At 39.6% G+C, this 20009-nt stretch overlaps 4 protein-coding genes and 2 long non-coding RNA genes across 10 annotated transcripts; 1 reads left to right on the top strand and 5 right to left on the bottom strand.

Moving 5' to 3' along the window:
* Nucleotides 1-1801: 1801 nt before the first annotated feature.
* On the bottom strand, nucleotides 1802-6251 carry LOC6523792 (protein yellow). The gene is made up of 2 exons (XM_002099631.3): nucleotides 5829-6251; nucleotides 1802-3379 (listed from the first exon to the last, which is right to left on the bottom strand). The coding sequence occupies exons 1-2, from the start codon at nucleotides 6064-6066 to the stop codon at nucleotides 1992-1994; spliced, it is 1626 nt and encodes a 541-aa protein (XP_002099667.1). The 5' UTR covers nucleotides 6067-6251; the 3' UTR covers nucleotides 1802-1991.
* A 3215-nt stretch (nucleotides 6252-9466) lies between these two features.
* LOC120321469 lies at nucleotides 9467-10557 on the bottom strand. The gene is made up of 2 exons (XM_039374004.2): nucleotides 10526-10557; nucleotides 9467-10352 (listed from the first exon to the last, which is right to left on the bottom strand). Exon 2 carries the CDS (start codon nucleotides 9778-9780, stop codon nucleotides 9562-9564), a length of 219 nt encoding a protein of 72 aa, XP_039229938.1. The 5' UTR covers nucleotides 9781-10352; nucleotides 10526-10557; the 3' UTR covers nucleotides 9467-9561.
* A 327-nt stretch (nucleotides 10558-10884) lies between these two features.
* LOC120321471 lies at nucleotides 10885-11730 on the bottom strand. 2 transcript variants are annotated; one of them, XR_005561100.2, is made up of 2 exons: nucleotides 11290-11730; nucleotides 10885-11044 (listed from the first exon to the last, which is right to left on the bottom strand). It is a non-coding gene; the product is annotated as an uncharacterized LOC120321471 (long non-coding RNA). The 2 variants fall into 2 exon arrangements; XR_005561099.2 differs by having other exon boundaries at nucleotides 11321-11730.
* Nucleotides 11731-11866: 136 nt separating this feature from the next.
* LOC26534945 lies at nucleotides 11867-12425 on the bottom strand. The gene has a single exon (XM_015189858.2). The coding sequence runs from the start codon at nucleotides 12409-12411 to the stop codon at nucleotides 12028-12030; it is 384 nt and encodes a 127-aa protein (XP_015045344.1). The 5' UTR covers nucleotides 12412-12425; the 3' UTR covers nucleotides 11867-12027.
* Nucleotides 12426-12789: 364 nt separating this feature from the next.
* On the bottom strand, nucleotides 12790-19946 carry LOC6523790 (mucin-5AC). 3 transcript variants are annotated; one of them, XM_002099629.3, is made up of 6 exons: nucleotides 19855-19946; nucleotides 19163-19319; nucleotides 14912-16461; nucleotides 14578-14736; nucleotides 13650-14327; nucleotides 12790-13579 (listed from the first exon to the last, which is right to left on the bottom strand). In XM_002099629.3, exons 2-6 carry the CDS (start codon nucleotides 19174-19176, stop codon nucleotides 13350-13352), a joined length of 2631 nt encoding a protein of 876 aa, XP_002099665.1. In that variant the 5' UTR covers nucleotides 19177-19319; nucleotides 19855-19946; the 3' UTR covers nucleotides 12790-13349. The 3 variants fall into 3 exon arrangements, with proteins under 3 accessions (XP_002099665.1, XP_039229929.1, XP_039229932.1); XM_039373995.1 differs by having other exon boundaries at nucleotides 19875-19936; XM_039373998.2 differs by having other exon boundaries at nucleotides 19163-19316; nucleotides 19855-19935.
* On the top strand, nucleotides 16814-18084 carry LOC120321470. Of its 2 annotated transcripts, XR_005561098.2 has the most exons (3): nucleotides 16838-17074; nucleotides 17135-17549; nucleotides 17654-18084. It is a non-coding gene; the product is annotated as an uncharacterized LOC120321470 (long non-coding RNA). The 2 variants fall into 2 exon arrangements; XR_005561097.2 differs by having other exon boundaries at nucleotides 16814-17074; nucleotides 17135-18084.
* Nucleotides 19947-20009: the final 63 nt, after the last annotated feature.

The following is a 20009-nucleotide window of genomic DNA, read 5'->3' as shown; positions in this document are numbered from 1 at the left end:
CAAAGCTGCAAAACTGTGGCGGCTGTTTTTTTATATTCAAATTGAAAATGCAAATTCTAAAAATCATCGACCCAAACTTATACGAAACGGAAGCCACGAATGGCAGCGTGAAATTAAAGGGCGTCTAACGTGAAATTAGCAGCTCGTTTGGTTCAGCGGATTTATTGCATTTGAATAACTCAAATTATAGTCCCCACCGACTTTTATCTCAATATTTGTTTTAGCCACAGAAAATTTGAATGAACTGCTGCGGTTTGGCTTAATTTTTTTTTCGGCTTTGTAAATCATGGGGCTTTAACCGCAAATTAGCCACACGTAGGATATTCTTGTTTCTCGTTAAGCCGCCTGCCTTCAGACAGTGTGGCGTGTTAATAGAGCAAGTGTTGTTTTGTTCACTTTTGGCGTTAAGTGCTTCGCACAGAAGGCTTTTTCGACTGTCCTGTCTGTCCGTCCGTCCGTAATCACAAAGTAAATAAATGCTGCCTGCTCTTTGTTCCTCTGTTGCTCTGTTTGTTTTTCGACAGTTTGACAAAATGCCCCGCCCCGAGACTGGGAATATAAACAAACGTCCGGTTGTCTGGTAGTGTAAATAATTGCCGATGCACCGAAAAAAAGCTCTGTATTTTTGCCAACTTTTTTTATGTGTTTTATACAGATGCTGCAATATGAAACAATGGTCATTGAATCTATACCAACGTTATTTCTTAATGATTATTTATAAGATCCTTTTTAATTTAATCCGTTTGGAAGTATAACAAAAGTATTCAATTATATGGGGGTACTCTAATCAAGAACGTAGGTAAAATCGTCTGAACGATAATATAAAGCTGCGACGTTCCAAATGTGAATTTTTTTTACCACTGCATGTACAGTTGCTAAGACCAAAAGTATGCAACATATAATAAATACAGTTCAATAAAAGTCCCTCGCGGAAAAGTATGCAATACAATAAGCAAATTATGTGGATGTTTAATCTACTGTAGGTCATCACGAATCGAGGCGAGGTATTACATTCCATATGGACCTCCATTTCGAATGCTGTGATCAAAATACTGATAATTATTTACGCAAAAAAAAAAACAGAAAATCGATTTTCGGCAAAATTGCAATATTTACGATGGGTATTTTCGGTATAACTTGGCTAAAAATTGTCAGAAAGTTAAAAGAATTACATTTTTGTACTCCTAATAACCAACCAAATCACTTTTTGACCGACTCTGTTAAAATAATTTTTGGCCAAATTTTCGCTTTTTTTGTATCATCAAAAATTGCAAAAAATTTGAAAAAAATAGAATATTTTTTTGAAAACACAGTTCGATAGGAAATTTAATTACGAGATCAACGAATGTTCGAATGTTCGAATGTTCTGGTCAAAATACTCATATTTTTAATCGCAGAAACACGATTTTCGGCAACAATTCAAAAATCATCATCAAAAATTGCAAAAAAGGTGACATAATCGTGCTACATATGAATCCTTTCAATTATTTACCATATATTAGTATTCCATTTCCTTTAAAAACTACCTAAAAAAATCTTTGTAAATAACTTAGATATTAAGGAAAATTCGTTTAAAGTAACTCAGATTAGATTAAGTTGTCCAATAAGGGTAATAGTACGCTAGTCCAAATAAACCAGACCCCTGACAACCACAAAAGAAGAAAGTAGAGATAGTTTCAAGTCGCTGATGCTTACCCAGCTTGCAAAAAACTAAAGGGTTCGCTGGCAATAGTGATTTCATTATAGTTTACGCATACTTACATTTTATCCCCTTTCACTCTATCAAAAATTGCGTACACACTTAACCTTGAAAAAAAAATAGTGGATTTATTATTTTTTTGCTTAAGATAACTAGATGAAGTATTGATTTGTCACTTGCTCATACATCGTGTGCTTTTTTAACCGCTGTTGCCCTATGTTGTTGTCTTTAAATATTCTATACATCAATCGTGTGTGTGAGAATATACCCAAGTACCGTGTATAGGATTATGTTAACCTTGATGCTGATGGTGCCACCACCCAGATTGGCGGGCATTCACATACGTTTTTAGTCCACCATCCTGCCCAGCCGGTTGGGCGGGCTGAAGGGTAGGAAATAGATGGGGACCACTTGTCTCGTAATTTATGCCGTTGTGCTGGTTGAATATATAGGCCTTTGGTATCTCCACTCCTGCAGGACCCACAGTATTTGTAGAAACACTAATACTGGACACTACGTTGCCTGAATTGGCGGGCAAGTAAGTGCGACTTGGAGGAGGCGGCGAGGAAGCCCAGCTGGTCTGAGGTTTCTGTGGCAAGACAGGTCGATATTGTTTCGTATATAACGGTGGACCAACTGGCAGAACGGTCTGTTTTGGTATCGAAACTGTGTTTGGCGGCCCATAGGCGTTATTCCTCAAATCACATACAGTGTTATCAATTAAAGTGGCCAGGGGTGCCGTGTAAATTCGGAAATTAGTATCTGAATAATCCAAATCAGACAGCAAGAAAACGGGCATCCTATCGGATAGAACCCAAACGTTTTTATTCTCATCAATTTTCACATCGGCCGGAAAGACTAAGCCAACGTCATCGCGATCCACAATGCCATGAAATTGTGGTGAGTACGGCATTGATGAGTGCCAGCAGCCCACAGCATTTTGATCTATTAAATTGAACAGCTCAATTCCATCATCGCTCATTACACGCGAAGTGGTGTGGGAGTTTGGACCACGTTCGTCCAAGGCAACAAAGTCATGATAGCTATCCTCCGTCCTGGTTTCATCCCTCAAAATCCTCGTGGATACGGCGAACTGTCGGTGACTGGCCAACGGACTGAAGTACAGGGTACGATAACCGTCCGATCGAATGGGCGAAAGAGACATACCAAATATGCCCTCCTCGCCCCATTGGAAGTTAATACCAGCGACATTGAAATCGCCCCTTAAAGGATCCGGGAAGAAGTACGAATGAGCCGAGAATCTCCAGGACTTGTCCTGTTCCCAGGAGTAGGCAATCAAGCCATAGCCCAATTCATCGGCAAAATAGGCATATGCATCGTCGCAATTTTTGCCTATATCCACGGCAATGTTGGCTATGAAGGTGTTTGGATTCGTGTCCACGGCAGGAAGCTCGTATCTCCGAATTCGCGTATCCGTGGTCAAGTCAAACACATTTACCGCATAGGGGCACGGATTAGTGGTGGTATTGCCAATGCCCACGGTTCCAGTGTCCAAAACCCACAACCGACCACACTCATCCACTTTGATGCGATAGGCGGTGGTAATACTATTGGCGCAATCTCCAGCTGTATTTGAGCGCCAATCCGGATACGGAATCAGCTCCGGCGAACCCGTCAAACTGCGGTCCATGTTTATATAGGTCAGAGTGGCTGGAATTCCTGAAAAATAAGATGGGAGTATCAGCATCGCCAAACTATTATTCAGGCACAAATGGCTTAAGCTTGGCTTTAATTATTTACTTAATTATTTGTCATTATTTTGGACACAAGGAACTTTATATTAATGACAAGCAATGGTTTCCGCCGAGCCAATGGCACATTTTGTTTTCGGACTTGTACAACTACTGGAAGTTTTATGTCTATACTTCAGTAATAATTGGCACTATTGCAAGTTGCGTGCAATTTGCGATGTCATTAGCCGTCTGAAGCAACTGCGTCTGACATCATTATCAATATGTATACCATATATCGCTGCTTATATATATATGTGGTCATCGACAGTATTTCGACCGATTTCCGCTCCAGTTCTTTTACTTCTTTATATCTTCGTGAATGGAATTCAAAGCCATCTATTGTTTCTGGTAATTTGTAATGCTTTTGTAGCAGGCGAGCGACATTGCCACCACCAGAAAACCACAAGCTGTCAACAAAAATAAATTTACATTTCTGCAAAATGGCAAATTCCTGTGTAGTAAAGTATACTATATAACCTACATCACTTGCAGTGACTTCCTTAAGCATAATGCATCCTTCTTTTGTTTTAATCATTATTTTCCGATTTCGATTCTCAACAATTTAATTCAAACCACTTTTACGACTGTCTGCGGCTCTCGTTTTCCCAAGAAATATTTCCCAGCAGTTTTTTCGGCCTCTTAAACGCATATATTATTTGTGATCTCATTTGTAATTGAGATAAACTTGCAACTTGGAATGGGCCGCACATATCGTTGTCATAGTAGTTAATGTTGACAAAAGCTCAGTGGATCAACTGTCGAGTAGCTCAATTGACTGGGGTATGTTGGTTGAATGGCTGGTGGTCTAATAAATCTGTATGAAATACGTGCAGCTAAGTCGTTATCCGACTAAGTAATTAATGTTGGAAATTCTGTGTTTTAGTTTCAACTTCCCGATCGGAATCCCATTTGGATTTCGATATTTCCCACTTGATTTTAATTTGTAATCTTGTCCCATAGCTCATTACCTAGTTTTCGCAATAATCTTCATAGAAAAGGCTATCCAATGGGGGCCATTATTGGTGCTCAATTGGTGCTCAAATAATAAGAATTACAATTAATCATAGCCTATAACTGTCACTTTCAGGTATTCTTTAACCTGTTGTTGCCACCACCGATTTGCTTTGACTAATTGATTTGGTTCGATGGTCATTGAAGCATGCCTTTAAATGTTCCACTTTGCCACAACTTTCACTATGTTTTGTTTGCCGTAACTTGGGCTTTATTTTTTGCCGATTCGACCTTCTGGGCTATTATTTCATTGACTGAAGGTAGTCAATCGAAATTTTGTTAAAAGAGACCTCAAGGCTGGGCCAGAATATTTTGATATAATTGGTAATGATATACCGTTACCTCAGAAATATCATTTAGATATCATTGATTACCATTTTACCATTTGTAAGCTAGGCATAATAACTATTAATCTAAGCATTTCCAAACGTACTAAAGTATCTGTACGCGTATAAAGGCTTAAATCTTCTAGCCAAAACACTTAAACGTTCATTCGGATCGAAATACAAAGATATTGTCATAAATCTTAGCAATTGGTTTTTTCGATCGGGTGATACTATCTTATTGCTGAAAAAGTACAGTTTACTGCAGGTTTCATTGCTTTTTTAAATAATGGCACGTATTTCCTAGTTTTGTTTTTAAACTTTTGTGAGATTCGGAGCTAAACCATTTGTGTCATTAATAAAACGTGAGACACAGAACAATGCCTTCGTGTTTAAACATTTCGCCACTCTCACATTGGTTCAACTGAAAGCTAATCATTGGTTAATAGCTAATAACATAATAAGATATTGTTTATGACCCGATTTCCATTTCTATGTAGCGACCCTGAAGAAGGCTTCACAATTCGGATGGTAATATAATACAATTTAATACAGTATAAAGCCAATGCCACGCTATTGGATTCGATTTTACAACGGCTAATTGTTTAAAATGTTAAGAAAACGCAAAGGTATCCGGTTGGGATTTATGAGAGGTTACCACGCTAAAACCTTTAAAAGAAAGGGCCCTCAAAAAATATTGTCATTTTTATTTCTCAGACAAATTTGAAAAAAGCCAACAAATTAAAAAAAAATGGTAAATAGAATAGATTGTTAAAAAAAAATCACTTGTGCAAAACAAATATTGTTTTCAAAAAAATCCATTCTATCTTTTATTTTTATCCGAATTTTAAAACAAAAATGCTCTTATTTGAATACCTAATCTAAATCAACTTAAAGTTGTTACAGCATGTGTTCAAGGAAGCCATATATGAACTGTCAATCGCCAGCAACTGCTCAATCACCTAATTTGTTAGTGCTAATGATGCCCTTAGTGAGAACTCCTCATTTCGATCCACAAAAGGTGATTTAACTTTAACTTACCATCTCGCCAGCGGGGAACGGTGACGAATAAACGATTGCCAAAGTGCTCGACTCCAACAGGTAGACCATTCTGCGGAATGTAATCTCCGCTAGCCAGAGCTTGCTCCTTTAATCGGGCATTCGGGAAAGCAAAGTCCAGTTGGTTCCAACTATATCGCTCCTGGAGTTTGTAAGCAGCCCACGACGGCGACACCAAGGTGATCAGGGTCACAAGGACCCACCCTTTGTCCTGGAACATTGCACTGAACTCGCAGCTGAATCGCACTCTTAACACTTAAGCCAAAGGGTGTTGGCAATAAAAAAAAAGTGTATATATTTATGTATTTATATATTCAGCTATTTGGGGGTTCTTCTAGTCTTCGGTTGTGTGATATTTTTTAATCCTCTTCTGTGGACCGTGGCGCGCTAACGACTGGTGGCCATAATAAGTCGGCCACGTTTTATATGAAGTTTTTTTTCTCCGAAGACGAAGACAGGCCAATGAAAACGAAAACGAAGGCGCGCGCCAACTTCGGTGGTTTTAGTGATTCCGATTCGGATTCGGATTCGGATTCGGGTGGTTCGGTGTTCGGGTAATCAGGTGGCTTATGCTGTTTCCATAGATCGAGCAACTTTGCGCTTTGTCTTCCATGATTGATTTTCACGCATGTTTAATAAATACACTCGAATCCCCCAATTTACTGAGTCAGACACCTTTCGCTGGGCTTGGTATGATTTTTGGCCTTCATCGACATTTAAAACTGCGCTGATTTGTGCGGAAATCACTTACAATACCTTTCAGTACCCTAAAATATTAAGACCTATTTTAATGTTATAACTGCTATTAAATTGAATTAGGTTGACTTCATTTGATGCTCTAATTATTAAAAAGCTAACTTTAAGGCCAGGAGGATCGTGCATAAAATGTATTTCTTTCGAAAATCCATATTAGAAAATCTAAAAGCTTAATACGTGACCTGTCTGTAAATATTTATGATATAAATCTTTATTTTTCAGTTGATTTCAATAATTGAAATTAATATATATATTATATTAGTAAAAGCAATTTATGGAATTTATGAACAAATCCAAAAATTACAATTGGATCATAATTATTTTGTTTACTTTATAGAGTATTTAAAGCAGGTGTTTCTCGTACAGCATTAAATTGGAACTTTTGCCCATTTCAATTTCCTAGGATTGGATTTCGATTGGGCGGCACCAATGATTCACAATTTACCGAGGGTCAAACATTTGGTTTCCGCTAGTTATTGGCAGGTGATTTTGATCATGCCTATACATAAATATATTTGGCTGTTACATAAGATTTGCAAAAGGAAGTAAGCGCTTTTAGGTAATTCCACTAGGTGGTATTTGAAATATTGTGGTCCCTGAGAACCAACTGGATTTTTGGGGCGCCCTAAGTGGGTAATGCTCTAATGACCATCGCCGCAAGTAAATGTAAAAAATTCGAACCAAATGCGATCGCATATCTCTCTTGGCCCAACTGCACCTGCTTGCTAAAGAAAAAATTGCAAAAGTTAAGTAAAGTAATACCACCAGCCACACGCATAATAAAAATGCAAATAGGTAAAAATAAGTTTTACGACCTCCGCAGATAAAGTGGTTTTCATTAATCCTCATCACATAATATACACTCGAAACAAGGGAAACATTTCGACATAATCAAATACAAATAAAGAATTGGCGTTTAAATTTGAACTTATTTCTGCGAATGTTCAAAGAATAATTTCAAAGATAATGTAACCATTAAAACTAGTTGGATTATAATTTTACTTTTGTAATTTTTGGCCCTTTTATCATTTATGCAATGCTAATTCTAAAATTCTAGAAGTTCTTTCAAAAATTTTTAAGTTGCTCAGAAGTGGTTCAACTTGATCCCTTGCCCGCATTCTAGATCTCAGCTCACCCACAGAAAAATAAACAAACACGCAGCGGCAATAGAAAAATATGTTGCACATAATTACGGCTAATGCTGCTCGAGTTTATTGCGACCGGCAGGCTCATAAAACGAGACACTAGAAATAACCAGTACTGTTTTATTAATTAATTGTGTGTGTTGCGTAATGAAATGGTGTATCCACTAAAAACGCAATTAATGATGCGATAGCTGCAGCCGTTCAACCTATAATTTAATTCGAATTGACTTGTTTTTCAGTTGCTGGTTTCATTGTGTGGGGGGATGCTGTGTTTGTCTTTGGCTACAGTTTTTCATTTACGCTCCTCCGCGCTGGCGGCGATGATTTATACGCGCTTTTCCCAATAATTGAAACAAGTTTTCTGCCCCAGCACGAAACACAACAACATTATCAAGTGGAGCGCGCTAAGTGGCCAAAAAAGTTGCCACAAATCAGACTTCCAAAAAAAAAGCAAAGAAAAAACAAGAAATACGCATCGGATCTCTTTGGCATAATTGCCAAACGCTTATGCAACCAACCGGCAACATTGGACATTATTTACACACAGGATCACTTCAACTTGGGCGGAAAGCAAAGCCAAATACCGCATGACATTGCCCGACCCGCGTTCCATGTTTTGTTTTCCTTGTTCCCCACTTATGGCAGCCTGGACATTTTCTTCCCCCCACCCTAGTTTGGAAATCCATCTTCATTGCAAAACGAAAAACCCGTTGCTCAACTTCTCTAACATTAGCCGCCACACACAGCATTTTCCGTTGTGTGTTACTCATTTTTTGTGCTTTCTTTTCAAGTTCAATGTCCATGGCCCTGACCGCCAGATCCCCTCCTTTCGAGCTGGGATTATTTGGCATGTCCAAATTCGGAAGGCCGCAATTACTTCCTGTTTACACACAATTGCACACGTCCTCGTGACATGCACTGCGCGTAAACTATTATGCAAATGCTCTCTTTAATGCCTTTAATACTCGTAAAGTGATTGGGTTAATTAAAGGCAAGTCAATACGTTCATTTCTATGAAAAACAAAATCATTTTTTACTAGCCGCAATGAATTCTGAAATTGGTCAGCAAAGAAAAAGAACTCGCTAGTTATATTTAAACCAAACCAAGAGAAATTGAGATCTGTCCCCAAATGGACTTCAGCGACCAAAATTGCAACCATAAATGGAATAATTAGATGCCAGCAAAGGCTTTGTTTGTTTACTGAATAAAGGTTGTCGTAATTTGATTTCTGTGTAAGCTTGCACGAAACGGAATCATTGCCTCAGACATAATTTGCCTGCAATTGCGGTGCTGCACTTGTCTCGTGCAAGCGCAGAAATCAGTGTTCGAAAAAGCTTAGTAGTATTTCCATGAGTCGCTTAGAGGAGTAGATAAATCAGCGGGCTGCGTTCGAAATTTATGAGTGACTCTGCGACTTATTTATCTTAAGCCATCGTCAGTTGCATTTTTTATGGGTATTTTAAGCCACTCAATGTGGTAATCGGGCGATAATCATTTAATAATCGCACGATCTCTTCAAGGCAAACATTTCCATTAGCAGTGGAAAAAATAAGAAAATGTAATGATACATTTTGCATTAACTGGTTTAGTTCATCCAGTTTCGCAACATTGATACAACAGTCAAAACATTGATTTACCAATTGATTGGTTTCAATTTAAATATGTTAGTAAAAACATTTTCAGTATACTTAATGAACATTTCACCCTATATAAAAAAATATGATTGAATAATAACTTTATTAATTAAAAGAATATATATTCCAAATTAAGGAACTATAATTTAACAAAACGTAAAAAAATTGTAAATCCGTTTCTAGTTCCACCACCATGGAGGAGTCGGGGTAACGTAGTTGGCCACATTGAGATAATCCTGTTGAATTTCATTGGGCACAGATTCATCCGATTCCGAATTTTCGCTTAGGAGAGACTCATCCGATTTATTGTCATCTAATGGTGTGGCGTAAGTCAAAGAGGAACTTAGTATGGCAAAAATAAGCGCCAGTCCCAGAATAGTTTGATAAAACACCTTCATGTTTGAATTGCCGTTGGACTTCTAAGTACAGAAATTAATCTAGATCCCCCTTTTATAGTCAAACTTTCAAATTGGCAGTAAAACTCTCAGGTGTTTTGCTCGGTATTTCCCGACTAGCAATGTTTGCCGCTTAGCAAAATTAGAACAAACTAAAACTGGGCCATATTTGCATTTGTTTTGTTTTAGAAGTTGTGCTGACATTTTTAGCTACTTCCGAAATAGAGAAATGCTTTTACCCCGGTTTCATTTTATTATTTTGTTTTGGCTAAACTGTTATTGATTTCCTGGTGAAAAGCTGTTGCTGCTGCTGCTGCTGCTGCTAATATCGCTGTCGGTGTTGCTGCCAATTAACTGTCTAAAGAGTTGCAATGTTACCATGTTGATGTTGCAGCATTGAAAACGTCACAGCCATGTCGACCACTGTCTAGTTTTGGCACTCGTCTCGCTGCAATTAGTTATCAATTAAAAACTATTTAAATCGCAACAGCAAACCGTCTGTGGTTGGCTTCCTCCTGGTTAATGGCATCATTAACCATTTTGAAACTCTTCTGGGAAGACGATAATGACACTTCCTGCAGTTGAAGCCGACGTAGTAAAGCGTATAAAGTTTGAAACAAGAAACTACGGTTATTTTTCCATTTATAGAAATTATTTAAGAATTTTGTTGGAAAATGTCCAGAAACTCGTCCAGGGCTACGAATCGAGGGAATGCAATAAACAGACAATTATCGAGTTTTATAATTACCGCATTAAATTTAATTATAATTTATACCCGTTACTAGTAACATAATAGGGTATACTAGATTTGTTGGAACCGTTTTCGGCCATATAAAGAATATACATATGTATATACTGGCACTCCCACAAGCTTAGTGACGGGTATCTAATAGTTGAGAAAATAGTCTATATCATTTCCTTTTTTTATTTTTGGCAACGGAAAGGACTATGCTGACATAACTTTATACTCTTCACAACTAGGTACTCTGCATAATTGCTACGCCTCTGTTATGAACAATTAAAAACTTGGTAAAAGGCAGAAACGACGACTTAAAATAATTGACAACTGAAGCTGAACAGGCCTAATCCAAATAATTATACTACCCGTTACTCGCACACTAAAAGGGTTTATTAGATTCGATGTAAAGTACGTAACAAGCATTTAGTATCGTTTTCGACACTGTAAATAATATAAATTCCTGATCCAAAGTATGTCCACACGATTTAGTCACTTCGTCTGTCGTCGGGAACTTGAATAGCTAGAAAACTGAGATTAAGCTACATTAAGATACTAGTGATGCCATTCTGCTGGTGCAAGTTTGTTTCAAAATGTTGTCCGGGCCAGAGTAGTGAGCAATAGATCTCGGAAACAGTGGCTTTCCTACTTCCACCGTCGTACTGCCTTTAGCTGTGTAAGAGGCATGTGATAGTCGAGAAACTCGACTGAAGCGTTCTTTTTTTATTTTTGTTTGGACAACTGCTGGGTGCTTTTAGCAAAGCTTAACGACTGACCTTGTGTTTTGGGCACGCTCTGCTTCCTCACCTTTGAAAAACGGTCATCACACAGTGTTACATCAGGCGAATATTAAAAGAGAGTTAAACTAAGAACAAGAAGTAGAACCCAGTTTCATTAAATGAAATGAAATGAAATGCCAGGGGCAGTCCGAAAAAATGCATATTTTAAATCAAAATAATTAAATAAAAAAGGAGCGTATGCTGTAGTCGAGTTCAGACACCCGTTTCTCAGCTAATAAGAGTGCAAAGGAGAAAATGTAGGGGGCTAAAATGTCGTTCGACCCACTGCAACCACTGTATCCGTTTATCGATTGCTATTAATCGGACTATATCGATTTTAAGCAAGCGAATTGTGCCCCAAACTAAGGTTTAAATTGTCAATCGTTTTCCACGTTTTGATCGTTACCGGTTCGGTGTGATTAAGAAGAAATCAAAAGCAAAGGGAGCTCGAATCGTTTATCCGATGGAATTATACTTAAGTTTGGCTAATCGGGTGGAAAAACTTTGATCTAAAAGCTTTTAGACCTATGGTAAATGTCTTGGGACCCACAATAAAAGCTCCGCAAGGAATGGATTGTGGTGTGGAGATAAATGCTGTATTTGGATGAAAAGCCTCTCACTTAAAAATAAAATAACTTATAAAGTATTGACAAAAAAAATTGTGGTATTGCTCAGTACTCAACTAATTAGAACTACAAAAGTTACAAATTAAATACATATAAATAAATTCGAAGTTTAGTTAAACCACCAAGGAGCGGGGGTGGGCAAATAATTGTTTACATTAATGTAATCCGAATTGCTTTGCTGAGATGTCGGGGTGGTACTGACAAATGCTCTATGTTCCGATTTTCCAAGATCCTTGCGGTTTGGGAAACTCGTTTTGCGATTCCATCGCAATCTCTTGCTATTGGGTCGCTGTTTTACAATATCCAATTTTGCATTTTCAATCATTTCCTTTACTCTCTGCAGCTCGTGTTGATTTATGGTCTCCAAAATAAGTTGAAGCTGAGGATTGCCTTCCTCCAAATGATTTTCGGCGCTTTGCTGTTCACCTTTTATTTTGGATATGAGTATAATCACTAAGATAACCGCAAGAAAAATAGGCACCCGGCTCGACATATTGCTGCAGTTACTCTAATGTGTTCTTAGTCGATTCCCTACATATTTATAGTCTACATAAAAAGCTAACGAACATGTAAGCAGATTGGGTACATATTTATTTACTGCATCCATTACTCTTGACATCATTTTGTTCAAATGGCCTCAACAAATAACGTATTGCCGGATAAATATTTGGCTTGCATGAACAAAATGTGTTGATGTTGAAAGATCTGATGTAGATAACTTTAATTGGAGTAATCAAGGCTGAGCTTGAGACAAAGAATGAAATATTTCAAGCAGGTGTTAATCTAAGAAAAATCACATTTTCGAAATTCTCCTTCTTTAATATTCAAAAAATTGTACACCCTACCGAATCACAGTCAAAGAAGTGTTTCATTAAATTATCATGTTTTTCCTTTTTGTTTTTATTTAATATATAGTTAAAAGTCGTTTTTGTGTTTATAATTGTATCTCAGAAAAAAAATATAATAAGTGTATCTGCTAAACACGCGTCGATTTGGATAGGAGGGAAAGGAGGGGATAAGGTTAGGTTTTACACATTCGTAGGGTAGAGGGCAATCATATCATAGTTTTCTTATTTTTCGGGTACTTGGTGCTTAGTGGTCTACGAGTGGCTTAGATCTCCTCGTTCCTGGGGTCGCTCCATATTATTCCTTTTGGTGACTTTTTCTAATGACGTAAGGGTTACTCTTACTTACATAGAATATCCGCATCTATCAGTATTTTAATTAAAGGCATATGTGTACAAAGCTAACGAGTTTTTGGAAGGTAAAGTACGAGGAGTAGAAAACTTAAAAAAAGTACATATATCAAACAATTGTTAAATGTTATTATCGCTTGTGTGGGCCACCCAGCCCAATTCTAGGAGTATGCTGCAGTAAATCTGGGCAAGTAATCATTACAGGATTCAAACGGGTAGATGGCAATTTGTTGCTTTACAGGATCGTTCCGGGCTTGCGGAGCGGCAGACGACGACGCTGTCCCAAAAGTCCCAGGCCGCGGGCCTGCTGCTTAGTTGTTGCCTCCGTCGCTTCCGTGGTTTCATGCTCCGGCTTTCCGGCACCTTCTGCGCCCGCCTCGCTGCTTCCTCCGGCGGGGGACTCCTCTTTGTCGGACTGCTCCGCGGTGGAGTCCGGCGATAAATGCTCCTCCTCAGCAGGGGACTCTGTAAAGATGAGTGGATTGATTAAGAATGTGTTCAAATGGCTCACGTTTCGAACTGGAATGTCAGTTACCTGTGGTGGAAGTGGCTCCCAGTTGGAGTCGTCGCTTAGCCAACAAGGGATTAATCTTTCTTGGTGCGGGGGCGGGGGCTGCGGATGCCTTGGGCTTAACCGCATCAGTCTTATGCGTTAGGGCGTTGAGACGTGGTCGGGTTCTAAGACGATTTAACCCGGAAACAGGAGCCGCTGGAGACCCGGCGGTAGAATCACCAGCCTCATTCGTCTTTTCGCTAGGCTCGCCACCGGCCGTCTGCTCCTCTTTGACGTCGTTCAGATGGCTGCTGCTCTCGGCGGCGGAATCCTCGGCAGCTGGCGTTTCCTTGGGCGCTTCCGTGCTGACTCCCGATCTGCCCAGTTTTCCACGGGGCAGCAGGCGGTTGCCACCGGCGCGGTGAAGGTTAAAGCGGGACGGACGCACTGGTTCTCCGGTAGAAGGCGAAGTTGATCCGGACTTGGCGTCCTCCGAACTAGCGGTGGGGCTGCTCTCTACCGCCTCGGCACCCTCTGCACTGGTGGGTGCCTTTGTAGTGGTTGTACGACTGCGTCCACGTAATGCCAGTCCGGGACGAGCCCTCAATGTGCTTCTTGCCGTGGTTGAGGGGGTTTCGGCGGGGGTGTCATCTTCGGCAGGAGATTCCTCGCTGGGTCGCGCAGTGGTGGTTGAGACGCGCAAGTTGAAGCGGTTGCGAGCTAAAAAGGTAATAATTTAAGCATTTTTTTTAACCTTATGCCCAACTTTAAAATGTATTTATTTATTTTGAGTGAAAGTAAAAAAGTGACAATTCTGGTGCGGCTTTAGTATTTTGCATTTGGCCCACAATACAAACTCACTGGCCAAAAGGTTCAAGTGTGCTTGACATACAATTGCTAGTCCTTTGGTGTAAGAATTCGATAAAACACTACAAGTTAAAATCAAAGTATGTATTAAGTAAATACTTACGTCTGCCTCGTGCGAAAGACGTGCTGACAGGCTTTACTTCCTTGGCAACCACTACCCCTTCCTCGGCGGCAGGTGCAGCTGTAGAAGTGGCATCTGGTGATGCGGTGGTGCGAGCTCCGGGACGAGAACGCCCTCCAATCGAGGGGCGCGAAAAACGATCTTGCAAAAGAAGATATTTTCAATATTAATATTAATTTTGAAACACAAAGAGAAAGATATAGTCGTTTTATTATTATAGTTCTATTAATATTTACCAATTATAAACTACTCGATTTTGTTGTTAAATAGTTAATGAGAAGAAATAATTTGTATAACGTAAATGGTTTAAACTTACTTCTACCAGTCTTGTTTGTTTCTGTAGCCGGTGCCTCAGTGGTGCTAGTGGTGGTGCCACCTTCAGCCTTGTTTAACTTAAAGCGATTACGTCCGCCCAAACCACTCAAGCCGGCTCTCCTGCCACCAAAAAGAGAGGGAGCAGCCGTGGTTGTTGTAGTGGTGGAGGTGGTGGTAGTTGGTTCCGTTGTTGTTGTAGTCGTAGTGGTTGTGGCTGCCGTCGTGGTGGTGGTAGTCGATGAAATCTCATTAATCAGAGTGGTCAGGCCACCGGCCTCATCCTCATCAGTACTGGCAGTTTCTGTTGCAAAAGTGGTAAAACCCTCCGAGCCTATGGTATCCGGAATCACAGTGGTTTGTTCGTTGTTAAGGTTTTCATTGGTCAATATGGCATAGAGATCTAGAGCGGCCTTCTCCATCGACGGCGTGGTCTGCTCCAAATCCTCCTGATCGACTGACAACTCGGTCTCCTTCTCTTTCCTTGCTTGCTCCTCCTTGGCCTGTTGCACTTTCTTTCTGGCTGCCTCCTCCTGTTCGATAGCAATCACTGGCTTTAGTTCGTTTTCACCCTTGCGAGCCGCCTTGGTCTGTTTCTCGTCCGTGTTAAAGGTGGCACTATCAACCAACTCCAAACTGGGGCGCTTAACACTAATCTTTTTGCGCTCGGCAGCGGTTTCCAAAGAATCAAGGGCTGGTGTTGGTGGCACTTCGATATTCTTGCCACGACTGGGAAAACGGGTGATCAGTGGAAGGCGTTCAGCCTCGATATCTTCAGAGGTATCAGAGGATCTTCCCTTGGCCTTGCCACTCTGGAGGCTATTTCCACTGGGAGTGGCGGTCGTGCTCCTCTCGATATTGGTGTATCTAGTCTTGCCGCGCGTCTCGGACTCTGCGGATGGATCAACCTTGCTTGGTTCTTCGTCCTCTTCGTAGTAATAGACATACTCGTACTCGTAGTCCTGGCCATTGGGTCCCTTTTTAATCTCTATCCGGGATTTCTTGTTGTTCTCACTGCCCGCACTCTCCAGGGCAAAATTTTGGTTGATAAAATCCTCGTGAGGATCCACGACGATATCCTCATCCAAGTTATCGAGCTTCTTGCCAACTGTGGGCAAAGTAGTCAATAGTAGGGCAGGAGCCTCGGTGGTGGTAAAACCCCTCTTTTGGGCCAACTCCGACACGGCGGCCTGCTCAATTTCACGCCTAACCTCGGCCAGTTCCTCTTCTTCTATAGCTCGTTTAGCCTCGATGCTCTTCATAACATCTTCGTTGATAAGCGCACTCAAAACGGGGTTCAATTCAGGTCGCTCTTTAGTGGGCAGCAGATTCATCGAATAGTCAGCAGAATCGGCGGCCCTTATGCTTATTTTATGGGAGGTTTGGAATCCCTCCTCCCAATCCACGGCACCCGGATGTTTGTGTGATGTTTCGAAGGGAACCGCCGCAGGTAAATTTTCCTCCAGCGATTTGTGTTCACTTTCGCTGGCAATATTGGAAAGGGAATCCGCGGACTCTACCAAGTAGTGGTTGGCCAGGAAGACCAGGAGAAAACTGTAAGGATGATAAATGAATGTTAAACTATTTTTCTTAAAAATGAATTCAACATTAAAAACATATATAGTATATAAATGATCTGTCCACAATGTACAGGGGTAGTGTGTTTCCTACCAAATTAAAGATCAAAGGAACTTAAGTTTAAATTTGCAATATTGCAAGGAATTATAAGTTACTCAACTATTTTGTGGTATTTTGTACATTCTGTAGAATCAAAATTATATCCTTTAGAGAGCGTTTGCTCTTAAGGCTTTCTTTCTGGTTTCTGATCGGTGTAACCGTCACCCAAGACGGCTTGTCGGTTTAAGTTAGCTATTCAGCTTAAGCCCCATCTGGCAATCTTCGCTGTGCTGCCTCATCTCCGATCTGGCATGAAAACCTTTCACAATTTCATTAGCCACGCAAAGTGAATTGGCCATCATGTCTAGCCGACGAATGAAGCGTGCACCGTTGGCTATATTGCACCGCCGGCATCACCGCACAATAGTTGGGCTCTTTAAATCCGCGCTGCAATGCAATGAAAGCGATACTCAAGGTAAACCGCAAAATGGTCCAAAAACGATCAGGAAACTAGACGCAGGAATCGCGAACCGGCTTTCCACTACAAAAGGTGTTAACCCATTTCGATTCAAAACCAGATAAAACCAGATTGAAATTCCCCGGTGTTCAGTTTTTCAGTTTCTAGCCAGGGAAACCAATCCAACTTAAAGAAAATCATTTGTGGGACTCGGTTCTAGCTAGATGTTAAATTTAGTCTTTAAAAACAGAATGTCATACAATGATCCAACTAAATTGGAAGTACACCGAAGCATTTTATAACGGCAAGCTATATAAAATGAATTCTTTCAGATAAAAATTGGAATGAAAAAAAAACTTTCTGACCACGAATATTTTTTTTCTGTGTACGCGAACAGAGCGCTCTTGACGATAACTTTTAACATTTTGAATTGTGTTGTGTGCAAGTCTGGCTGCTGGCGTTCACTTCTCAAACAAGTTTTGGGGACTAGCGAACAACCAAACAACTAGCAAGCAACAACCAGCAAGCAACAACCAGCAACCTGGGCTGGCAACACCTTTCTGCAAAGGTAGACAACTTCAACTTACTTTAATTGCAACAGCCCCAAAAGCAGACAGCTCAACAATAGCCAAAAGCCTTAAGTCTGTGACTCAAGAAAAGTTATAATTATAGCCACAACGCCGTGCAATGGTGGTGCACAGGGGGGTGCAGAGTTGCCCCCTTAGACAAGACGGTCTCTTGATGGTTGGCCCACGTTATGGATGAGGTGACAATGCGCGCAACATATTATTTATTTGTAAATGCATTGAGCGCAATGAGAAATACGTAACATGCTTAGTTCTAGCTACCAAGAAAAGAGAAACTTCCGCAACTTCCTGTTGGTGATTAAAAAAAACATAACCTTTTAATGAGTCTAGTAGGATATCGAATTAACTGTTATTTTGTGTTATGTTTTATGTTACTTAAATGTTATGTTGTTGTAGTAAATGTTATTATATATTTCTATATTTTATTATAAGTTCAGATAAAACGATATATGTGTATATATTATTAATGCAATAAAAACTTCATTATCTTTTATTATTGCAAAGTACCACAAATAATTTAATGCATTTCTCGTCTATACTTGTTGTTTGAAGAGATTCAAATGTATAGTTATTGTTTGGACAATTTTAAAACATTTTTTTACTTAAAAAATGTGATACTAAGAAATGCCCGTGAATGGAAATGATTTTGAAGTAATCCCAATCTTGACCATCTTGTTAATTTTATAGACAAATCCCTTGCTGTGAGAACCCAACTACGCTCCCAATATGAACCCATGGATTTTCTATGAGTCTGCACTCCCATCAACATTATTAATTCGTGAAAAGGGAGTGCTGTTGCTTTATTTTTCGCTTGGCTTTTAGCGGGTGTGGCATGCAATTTGTATTATAATTTGGCGATTCATTTGGCCAAAAACGGGAAAGGAAATATAGTGTCTACCGGTGCTTTTCGCTTCAGCTTCAGCTTTAGATTCGGATTCGGATTCAGGAATTCGGGTTTCGTGTTTTAGACTTCGGCGGCCATTGACGTCTTCGAGAAGCAGTGAAGCGGTAATAAGACAGTTATAAAAAGCTGATATATCGGCACTAACTGTTGCAATAGAAACTAGCCGCATTATACCATACCAGCCATGAAATGTAAAGTCCGCGTCTTCGACGTCTTGCCATATTTTCCACACATCTGTGTGAATATGTATGCAAAAAGGCCTTTTTGAAAGAGAGATCGCTAACCTCGCCGGCTTGATCTTTTGCATAAAAAAATTATATTTAGCCAAGGTTAACAGTTCGCTGCAGGCAAATAAGTAATTTCTACTTGAACTATTTGCTAAAATATAGCCTATATATTAAACATCCAATGTTTCAATGAATACTATTTGGTGTTCCTTTTCATCTTGCAACTAAAATTAGTTGCAATAATAAATAAATAAATTCAATGGTATAACAAAATATTAGTGGTGACCTAGCGCTTTTCTCTGCCAGAAAATAAAAGTAAACCATATTGCAATACATACTATGTTGCCAATTAAACCCCCTGCAGTAACTAACAAATCGTTAACTTGACCTTGGGTGATTCAAATTGTTTTGCTGTGGCCCATTCCCCTGAAAATTCCTATTTTATCATTTTTGTTGTACTTACACCTTGAGAAGCATTGTGAGATGTGATTGTTGTTCTTCTTGCTCCTATGTGGCTTCACTTTTGTGGCTGTCAATGCTGCTATAGCAACTTTTTCGTTAACTGCGCTTTTGCATAGATTTTAATGACACTTTTGAAAGTCAACTGCCTGCTTCAGCTTCTACCAAAGAAAAAAAATAAAGTAAAAAAATGTAATGACGGAAATTGATTTTTCTTTAATTGTAATGCACTTTGTATTTTGCGTGTTTTTAAACGTGGGACATATTTTCTTGTTGTTATCGTTGTTTATTTGCTGTTGTTTACTTTCGACATTTTTTCGAGTTGCACTTTCACTTTTCACTTTTATATTACGTTTCGTTCAACTATTTTGGTTATTTGCATTTGTTTTTTTTTCGCCAAAAATGTATTTTAATTGAGGAAATGAGGAAGTGCTGATTAGCTTAGTGACAAAAAATTCGAGTAAGGGTGCAACATTTGATTTTAAAACATACAAAAAATAAGGAAAAAAAAATTATTTTTAAAATGCACTTTCTGCCGCTTTTTGCGGCTTCTCGTGTTCAACTTTCGATTGGGCTTTGACTTCTTAAGCCACTAGTTACGCTCATTATATACCGCCAACCAACACACACAAGCACACGCACACACAACACCAACAACACACACATACACCTGCCGGGAGGATCTTGCGGCAGTACCATGAACTTTTTTTGAAGACCTCTCTATATTTATTTTATCTTCGGATCTTCGGGGAGCAGTCACTTTCGATTTCGCTGCTAGCTGAACGTGAAATGGCAAAATGATGAACGCTTCAGCCATCTAAAACCGTTGCCGTTGCGATTCTGCCGCCGTC

Source organism: Drosophila yakuba, chromosome X (genome assembly GCF_016746365.2).
Source record: "Drosophila yakuba strain Tai18E2 chromosome X, Prin_Dyak_Tai18E2_2.1, whole genome shotgun sequence".
Lineage (NCBI taxonomy): Eukaryota > Metazoa > Arthropoda > Insecta > Diptera > Drosophilidae > Drosophila > Drosophila yakuba.
The sequence above is the reverse complement of the archived record's forward strand: the minus strand, read 5'-3'. Positions and strand labels throughout refer to the sequence as shown.

Bases quoted from the DNA above. Each gene is read 5' to 3' on its own strand.
- LOC6523790 (XM_002099629.3), bottom strand. The intron at 14,737-14,911 runs GTAAGTTTAAAC...TTCTTTTGCAAG, and splicing joins AACAAACAAGACTGGTAGAA to ATCGTTTTTCGCGCCCCTCG. The intron at 14,328-14,577 runs GTAAGTATTTAC...TTACCTTTTTAG, and splicing joins GTCTTTCGCACGAGGCAGAC to CTCGCAACCGCTTCAACTTG.
- LOC6523792 (XM_002099631.3), bottom strand. From the start codon at position 6,066: ATGTTCCAGGACAAAGGGTGGGTCCTTGTGACCCTGATCACCTTGGTG. The intron at 3,380-5,828 runs GTAAGTTAAAGT...CTTATTTTTCAG, and splicing joins CGTTCCCCGCTGGCGAGATG to GAATTCCAGCCACTCTGACC.
- LOC26534945 (XM_015189858.2), bottom strand. From the start codon at position 12,411: ATGTCGAGCCGGGTGCCTATTTTTCTTGCGGTTATCTTAGTGATTATA.
- LOC120321469 (XM_039374004.2), bottom strand. From the start codon at position 9,780: ATGAAGGTGTTTTATCAAACTATTCTGGGACTGGCGCTTATTTTTGCC.